At 59.9% G+C, this 9,293-nt stretch overlaps 1 protein-coding gene across 1 annotated transcript; it reads right to left on the minus strand.

Moving 5' to 3' along the window:
- Nucleotides 1-1,451: 1,451 nt before the first annotated feature.
- JPH4 (junctophilin 4) lies at nt 1,452-7,508 on the minus strand. Its single transcript, XM_026662766.1, has 5 exons — nt 7,130-7,508; nt 5,661-6,453; nt 3,201-3,319; nt 2,295-2,827; nt 1,452-1,575 (listed from the first exon to the last, which is right to left on the minus strand). Exons 1-5 carry the CDS (start codon nt 7,506-7,508, stop codon nt 1,495-1,497), a joined length of 1,905 nt encoding a protein of 634 aa, XP_026518551.1. The 3' UTR covers nt 1,452-1,494.
- Between the last annotated feature and the right edge of the window lie 1,785 nt (nt 7,509-9,293).

A 9,293-nucleotide genomic window follows, 5' to 3' on the forward strand; every position in this document is an offset into this window, starting at 1 on the left:
TTTTTTTAAATCTGCAAGACTTTTTTGTTTTCAATCCCAAAGACACAATATAAGAAATATCCAGTGGAAAAGGCAATCCGGGGGAGGGGACATCGGATCAAGGCCGGAGCAAGGGAGGAGAAAGCCAGCAGGGAGGGAGGTAGAAAACTGCAGGGCCGTGGGGATTGGAGTCGATTATACACATTCCCAATACACTGAGCATCCTCATGCATTTTCTGGGGGACCGAGAGGGAGATTCCTGCCAGGGGGTGCCCCCAAAGGGCCCCCCAACTTCCTTACCCTGCCCTGGGTGATTGGAGGGGAAGTATCCCCCACAACTATACTGCCGCCCTCTAAGTCAACACGTATCTTGGGGTATCATTGCATTCCCCTCCCATGGTCAGGCAGGACCATCTAGCCCCCCTCATTGGCCTAAATCGTGTCTCCCTGCCTTCCAGAAGGTGGGACTTCTTGTTTTGCACCCGCCAATCTCTGCAAAAAGGTGGGACTTCCTGCTTTGCCCCCTTTAGGAGTATTTTCCACCCTCCGGAAGGCAGAACTTCCTCTATTGCACATCACGTCCCTTTAAAAAGATGGGACTTCCTGTTCCACCACTCTGATGAGTATCCTCAATCCTGCTGAGGGTGGAACTTCCTGTATTGCACCGTCACATCCCTACAAAAGGCAGGATTTCCCGTTTCGCCCCTTTGGGGAGTGTTCCCTACCCTCTTCTTTTATTGCAACATCACATCCCTGCAAAAGGCGGGACTTCCTGTGTTGAATGCTTGGGGTGGTTCTCCTGAAGGAGGAACTTCCCCACCCTCCAGTAGATGGTGTTCCACACCATGAGGTCCCTGCCTAGCCCTCTAGGAGGCAGGACTTCCTGTCTGACCCCTTTAGAACCATCCTTCGAAAGGCGGGACTTCCTCTTTTCCCCACTAGGTGTAGCAGCTGCCCTCAACAGCCTCGCACCAGGATTGAGCTCCCCAGTTGCCCCCCAATGGCAGAATCGCCCCCTTCGCCCCCTTTTTAATTTTTAACTAGTTATTTCATTCAGACGCAGCGAGAAAAGTTAAAAAAGCAGAAATAAAAGTTCGCCATTTTTGTTTGGTTTTGGAGGGGCGGGGCGAGCACACCCCCTGCTGGGATTCCCCCCCACTCCCAGCCCTGGGGTCCCCCATCCCCGATTTACTGAACCCCAAAAGAAGGAGTGCATTAAGGGGAAAGGAACCTCAAATTTCAAATGGGGGGGTTGTCGTGGTCTCAGACAGAGAGAAAGAGAAATCTGCTAGAAAGAGCCCTTCGTATGTAAACAATCTAGAGAGAGAGGGAAGGGGGCAGAGCAGGGACGGAGGAATGAAAGACACAGACAGACAAAGAATGAGAGAGAATAAAATAGAGAAGAATGAGTGACAGAGAGAGAGGGAATGAGACAGAGCGGCAGAGAACGAGTGACGGGGGGGGGGGGGAAGGGGCAGAGGGAGGGGTCTGGTGGGGAGCCGCCCCCCACCCCGTCTAGGTGAGAAGCAGAGAGAACAGGTGAGCCAGGCAGATGTCAATCAACACGACGGCCAGAACCACCAATGGGTGAGCTCCCTGCAAGGGAAAAGGGAGGGGTAAGACATGCCGTCCCCGACACCTCCACCTTACCCTCTCCCCAAACACCCCCTTCCCCCATAACTCCACCCCAGCCCACGTCGACACCTCCCCATACACCTCCCAACTCCTCAGCCTCAACCCCCCCCTGCAAACACACCCACAACTTCCCACCCCACATCCCCCACCCTCCACGTGACTCCCCGCCCCACTCCGCTCTAACCCCCTACAATCCTCTCCCCTCCCAGATCCGGGGAGAGAACCCAGGAGTCCTGGCCTTCTGTCCCCCCACTCAAACTCCCTAGACCCCCTCCCCTCCCAGAGCCGGGAAGAGAACCCAGGAGTCCTGGCTCCCAGCCCCCTGCCCTCTAACTCACCAGACCAGCATCCCCCCTCCCCACCGCCAGTTCCTCCCAGCACCCCCCACTGCGGCTGTGCTGGGCGGGGCTGAGATGCTGCAGTGGGGCGGGAGGGATGCTGGATGGAGGATGCAGTTGCTATGAGACAGGAGCCAGGACACCAGCCAATCCCATGGAGCTTCATCAGCTGGGCCACGCCCACAACCCCCCTCCCGTCCTGACAGACTCCTGTTTTCTCTCCCAGCTCGGGCACGGGAGTCGGGGCTGGTGGTTGGGGGGAGGGGCTGGGAGCCAGGACTCCTGGGTTCTCTCCCGGTTCTGGGAGGTGGGAAGATGGGGGTGCCCCTTTGCCCCTCTTACCTGTCTCACGGCTGCTCCTGTCTCCTTCTCACCCTGAGCCGCAGCCCCCACCCCTGAAGGCAGCTTGTCAGCCCCCAGTCCAGAGTGCCCCGGGGGTCCCGCCACCTCTGGCCCCGCCTGGGGCTCCCCAATATCCAGCTGGGGGAGATCTTCCTCATAGTCCTCCTCCTCCTCTTCCTCCTGGAGGCTTCCAGAGCTGCCGCTGGGTGGGGTGCCCACCAGGGGGCGCCCTGCCTCGTCCCCCTCCCACAGTCCCTCGGGTGGGAACCCCGGTGTCCGGGCAGGGAACCTCCGGCACCCCCACTCGTCCTCAGGGTCTGATGCATCCGCAGGGGGCACTCGAGGGGGTCCTCCGTTCTCTAGAGGGTGCCAAGTCCGGCGGGGGTCCCCCCTCCAGGGCTGCAGCGGGGTGGGGGGGTAGCTGGGGTCTGGGGTCACGTCGGATGGGGTGACCCCATTTTCGTAGACCCCCGGGCTGTCATATTCTAACAGGTCCGTGTCGGTGCCTTCGGAGTCCAGGCGGGGCCGTGGCTCTGGGGTTTTGGGGGCAGAGAGAAAAGGGGGGTCAACAGTGGGGTTCAGTTGATAGCATCCCACAGGGTTCAATGCCCCCCACAAATTCAGCCCCCCCACACTGTCAGGAGAATCTAGGTTTGGGGGTGCAGGGAGAAAAGGGATGTGGGGGGATCAGGAATTGGAAGGCAGATACAAAATGGGTGCCGTGGGGTGAGAAAGGGGGTTCAGGTCAAAATCACCCCCATACAAGCGTGGGCAGCGGTGGATGCCCCTTCCGCAATATGGGGGTCCCCACAGGCACCCCTGTACAGAGGGGGGCTGGGCTGGAGGGCTCCCCGACAGACCCAGGATTAGGTGCTCCTTCTTCCCTGCCCCACCCCCCAAACTTACCAGGGTCATCCAGAATGGGCTGAAGATCCTGGGCCAGGATCTTGGCCACTCGAGCCGCCTCCACAGCCTTCTCGGCAGAGGCCAGCGCGGCCGTGGCCTTCAGCCGGGCATCGGCCGCCCTGGGGAGAGGGCAGGGTGGGTCTCTGTGGGGTGGGACCTCCCTGGGGTCAGCGCTGGCCCCTCCCCCAGCCAAGCCTGCCCACCTATCCTGCACCCATCCCCAGTGCAACCAACCAAGCCCCCAGCCTAACCCTCGGCACCTACCACCCCTCCCCATCCATCCTACCCCACAGCCCTCATCCCTTGCCGTCAGCCACCCACCCAGCCCCAGCACCCATCCAGACCCACCCTGGGCCCCAGCATCTGTTCCCACCCATAGTTACTGATCACACACCCTGGACCCCAGGAATCACCCCCGATCCATCCCTATACAGCGCCCAGCCCCCACCTTGCCCCTGCACTTCACCCAGTCCCCAACGCCCTCCCCCTAATTCCCAGCCCCCTCCCGCTCCATGCCAGGGGAAGCGCCCTTCCCCCACCAGCAGCCTCTCTGCCCCCCCCCCATGCCCAGTGGATGCTGCTGCTCCGCTGTTTCCACAGCAACCGCCAGCCAATTGCTATTGCCATCACCCGGTTGCCTAGGAGACCAGGCAGCCTCTGCTAGGCCCTTGCACACACTCCATGTAACCTGTCTTCCCCACCCCCAGCCCCCAACCATGCCCTGGCTGGGGATGGCAACATGGCAGGGGGGTGGGGGGGAAGAGCAGGGAATGGTGGGGGAGAGAAAGAAAGAAAGAAAGACAAAACGAGACACAAAACGAGACAGCCAGCGAAAGAAATAATTAACGAAAAGCAACAAGAGAAGGAGAGTGCCAGAGGAAAGGAGAGAAAAGCAAACTCCAGCCAGACAGAGAGGAGCCATCATCGCTGTTTGTTGGCAGAGCCAACGTCTCAATTCCAGTGCTGGGCAAGGACACAAGTTCTGGCAGCCAAGTCCATCCACCCACCTGCTTTCCCTATGCCAGCTAGAAACCCAATGATCCCCAAGAAAGCACCTCAGTATGGTCAAGTTTGGGCGGTAGGGCCTTCCCCTCCAGCACCCCAATCTCAGCAAGGCCTCCACGCCATTCACCCAGCCACCCAGCCTCTCCCCCGTCCGGGCCAACTGGACAACTTTCAAGATGACTGCCCCAATTGGGGTAACTTGAACCAACTTCAAATGGCTGCCCCAACTGGGGTCATTAGAACCAACTTTCAAGATGGCTACTCTTGACCTCCCTCTTGACCTCACCCTAATGCAGGGTGAACTCCCCCTTCTTAGTAGGGGTGGGACTTCTTCTGCAGCCCCTCAGCTGACCACTGGGACCTCCCAATTCATTTGCCTACTGGGACTCCATCGTTAATTAGTTCCCATCCAGCCCCTGTTTCACCCATGCATGCCCGCAGGGAGGGTGGTTGACAAAATAACCCATGTGCCTCTGGGAGAATGGACAAGTTGGTGTTCCATGGTCATTTCAACCAGCTTTCAAGATGGCTGCTTAGTTGGGGAGGTCACTTGAGTCAACGTTAAAATTGCTGCCCAGCTGAGGGTGGTTTGAACCTGATTTCAAGACGGCTACCCCAGTTGAGGGTCACTTGATCCAACTTTCAAGACGGTTACCCAGTTGGGCTGGCTTGAGCCAACTTTCAAGATGGCTACCACTTGGGGGTGTCACTTAACCCATGTTTCAAGATGTCTACCCACTCGGGGGGTCACTTGAGCCAACTTTCAAGATGGCTGCCAGTGACCCCCCCCCCATGACCTCTCCCCATCGTGGTTTGAGGTCTCCCTTCCCAGGCAGGAAGTGAAGGTTCAGGAAGGAGGGAAAATGGTACCTGGGGAGGGGGTTGTGGGACAAGAGGCCACTCCATGTGGATGGAGGAGTTATGACTTTGGGCCTACTGAGGCCTACAAGGCCTATGTGAAGCCTGGGCCTTGCCTAGATTTGTGGCCAGGAGAAAAGGCAGTGTTCTGGGGTGTTTTTCAGAGGTGAATCCCAGGACCCAGAGGGGCTCCCTGCCCAAACCCCTGAAGCCCAATTCAAATCCCAGTCCCAGTGCAGGCCCCAGAGAGTGTAACAGGGAGTGTTATTTAGACACACGTCCACTGCCCCCTGACCACACATACTGCCCCCCCAGCCATTCCTCTACATCTCCCCTCCCCTCTGCACCCACTCCCCTCCTACATCCCCAATCCCCCATCCCCCTTCCCCCCAAAACCCACCCCATGCTCTGCCTCCACATCCCCCACTCCTCCATGTACCCCATTCTCCTCAGTCCCGTATGTCCCCACCCCACGTTCCCCTCCACAGTCCCTCTCCCCCCACACTCCCTGCACTCCCCCACCCACACCTGACAGCCCCCAATGCTCCAGCTCCCCAGCACCCCACAGCCGCCAGTGGCCCCCGTCTGCCAGCTGACCTGGTGGCCGCCATTTCCTGCTTCTGCCTGGCCAGGCTGACGGCTCTGCGGGCCATCTCCACCGCCCGATCCACCTTCTCCTTCACCTTGCTGCGCCGGAGCGGGATGAGGTTCTTGACCTTGCCGCTCACCAGGCGGTTGAGCTTGTACTTGCCCTCTTCCTTGGTGCCGTCGGGGTAGGTGGTGCGCCCGTAGCCATGCCGCCGGTTCCCCAGCCACTCGCCTTCGTAGCGCAGCCCGTTGGAGCGCCGGCTGACCCCGTAGCCGCTGCGCCGGTCGGCACGCCACTCCCCGGCGTACACCTCGGTGGAGGAGCCCTCGATGGCCAACCGCGACGGCATCTCGGGGGGTTCGGTCTCAGCGTAGCTCAGGGTGGTGGCTTCACTCCCGGTCGAGCTCACCCCGGCTTCGCTCTTCAGCGAGCCCCGCTTACTGCCCAGGGAGGCTTTGGACTCAGCCCGGCGCACCCGCAGACCGCTCAGCAGCAGGGAGCGCCGGAAGAAGAAGCCCCCCGTCTTCTTCTTGGCCCCCTTGGGGAAGTGCGGGTCACCGGGGAAGGCCAGCACGAAGCCGCCCCGGGAGCCTGAGGCCGGGCTGTCCCCCGGGAGCAGCGGAGGGGGCAGGGGAGGGGGAGGGAGCGGAGCAGGGGGCCCGCCAGGGTCAGGGTCGCTGCGGAGGGATTCCAGCGAGGTGCGGCGCAGGGAGCACACCAAGGCAGCCTGGCGGTAGGGGACGCTCTGGCGAACGCCGTAGCCGTGCCGCTTCCCCGCTTGCCACTGGCCCTGGTAGGTGCCTGCAAAGGAGGGCACGGGGGGTTAGAGGAGGGGGGACGCCAAACCGGGGGGCGGGGGATGGAAACCGGGAAGAGAGGGAGGAAGTGAAGGGAGGGAGGGAGGGAGGGAGGGAAGGTGGAACCGCAGGGATAAAGGGATTGGTGGCAGGTGGATGGATGGATGGATGGAGGGTGGAACCGCAGGGATAGAGGGATTGGTGGCAGGTGGATGGATGGATAGATGGAGGGTGGGCGGGAGGGAGGGAGGGAGGGTGGAACGGCAGGGATAGAGGGGTGGGTGATGGACCTGGGTGGATGGATGGATGGAGGGAGGGTGGAATCACAGGGATAGAGGGATTTGTGGCAGGTGGATGGATAGATGGAGGGCGGGTGGGCAGGCGGGAGGGAGGGTGGAACCGCAGGGATAGAGGGGTGGGTGATGGACCTGGGTGGATGGATGGAGGGAGGGCGGGCAGGTGGCTGGCGGATGGATGGAGGGATGAATGCGGATGCAGCGATGGAGTGCAGAACAGCGCAGGAGAGCGGATGGAGCGTGGGCCTGTGTGCGGACGTGGTTGGATGGAGGGAGTGTGAAGCTGAGCAGATGGAGGGCCTGCGCGACTGGCCAGACAGACAGATCCCCCCTTCCCCTCTCTCCTGCCCCCACCCCCCGGAGCTGGCACCCATCCGCCCTCACCTCCGTCGGCGTAGGTCTCGGTGCCGTAGCCATCCTGCAGCCCGTCCCTCCACATGCCCTCGTAGGTGACCCCGGAGTGGCTCTCCCAGACGCCGGCCTGGCCCTTCAGCCCATGGCTCCACTCCCCCTTGTAACACCACTTGCTCTTGCGCTCCACGCCCAGCCCTTCCCGCTTGCCCTGGCTCCAATGGCCCTGGTAGGTGTTGCCGCTGGGCCAGGTGTAGACACCCAGAGACTCGAACCCGCGCCGCCATTGCCCACTGTACTCGCCCTGGGCTCCAGGGCCGGTGCAGACCCCGTACCCGTGCGCCCGGCCATCCTGCCAGTCACCCACGTAGCAGCCGCCATCGTCAAAGTCGAACCTGCCCCCGTGGGACATGCATGTAACGAGGACCCGCCTCCCCCGGCACCGGCTACCCACAGGACCCTGCGCTCATCGCCGGGGCCGGCCCCACCGCGCGGGGCTGGCTGTAGGTGACAGGGTCAGGGTGCCATTTGGAGCAGCAACTTCCACTCCTCCTACAGGCAGACAATGGGACTAACAGTCCTACGTCGGTCCTGGAGTTCTTCCCCTACAGCTGGAGTGAGGTCCCAGACTTCACCACCTACAGGCGGGGCAACAGTCACATGCCACTCCTGGAGTCCTGCCCCTTACAGTCGTAGGGAGATCCCCGGCTTCTCTGTCTGCGGTCAAGTAGTTTAGCTACAGGCGTACGAAGAACCAGGAGTTCTCCTCCTACAGGTTGACAGTGGAGCTACAGCAGTGTGCCAGTCCTGGAGTTCTCCACCTACAGGCACATGGTGGTGGGGGAGGGGGGAGGGTTTACAGTCAGACAGCGACCTCTGAGTTCTCTGGCTACAGATGTGTACTTCAGCTGCAGTCATACACAAATCCCAGACATCTCCACCTACAACCATTCAATGGATATACAGATGGGGTGTACGGGGATAGATAGATATTATACAGACATCCTGGAGTTGTCCCCTACAGGCGTACGGCAGTGTTACAGTGGTACAAAAGACCAGACTTCTCCACCCACATATGTAAAGTGGGGGTCAGTCATATAGCAGTCCCAGACATCTTTGGCTACAGGCGTATGGTTGCTTCAACACCTACAGTAATCTGGCTATGGTTGTATGGTGCCCTACAGCCTGAAATTCTGTAGCTACTGGGGTATGGAGGCTGTCTGATTACACCTGTACGTGGCTCCTGGAGTTCTCTGGTCACAGATGTAGTATGGTCCTGGAGTCCATGTGTTACAGGCAGACAGTGGCCTCCAAATCTGCAATGACTTGGTTCTGGCTCTGCACAGCCATGCTGTGACCTGGGAGTCTCTGTATTTTACAGGCAGATGGGGGCTGAGAGTTCTCTGGCTACAGGTGTGCAACAGTCCTTGATTTCTCCAGCTACAGGCACACAATAAGTCCAGGGGTCTTTTGTGACAGGCGAGTCCTATGTTCTGTAACTACAGGTGTAGAATGGTCCTGGAGTTCTTGGCTACAGGTGTACAGCCATCCCAGGGTTCTCTGGCTACAGGCATACAGCGGTCCTGGTGTTCTCCAGCTACAGTCATACAGTGGTCCTGGAGTTCTCCAGCTACAGGTGTACAGCGGTCCTGGAGTTCTCTGGTGACAGGTATATACAGGGACTGTATTTCTCCAGCTACATGCAGAGAGTGGTCAGTTCTCTGGCTACAGGCAGACAGAGCCCTCTAGACTTGCAACCACCTGGTACGACTGTGTGCTGCCAGGCTTGGAATTCTTGGTGTTTTACAGCCCAGGAGTTCCCCAGCTACAGGTATAGTGTCCAACAGGCATAGAGCAGGCCTTGGGAATCTCTGGCTACAGGCATCGGGATGTGCTCCCAGTCCCGACTCAGAGAGGCTCCGGGTGTTCCCAGGAAGCAAACGAGCTGCTGGGGGTGCGAAGCGGAGCTGGGGGGCCAGGGAGGGCTCCCAACAATGGCCTCATGATGTGGGGTACCTACAATGAAAGAGGGTGAGAGAGTGGCTGGCCGAGGGAGGGAGGAACAACCATACCCCCAACTTAGAGAAACAGACAGCCTGAAAAATACCCCCAACACACACACAGACAAGGGGCAGGTCCCATCCCCTCCAGCAGGGGGCAGCAGGGAGATAGATAGATAGATAGATAGATAGATAGA

Source organism: Terrapene carolina, unplaced genomic scaffold (genome assembly GCF_002925995.2).
Source record: "Terrapene carolina triunguis isolate 2854851 unplaced genomic scaffold, T_m_triunguis-2.0 Scaffold30185, whole genome shotgun sequence".
Taxonomy (NCBI): Eukaryota; Metazoa; Chordata; order Testudines; family Emydidae; genus Terrapene; species Terrapene triunguis.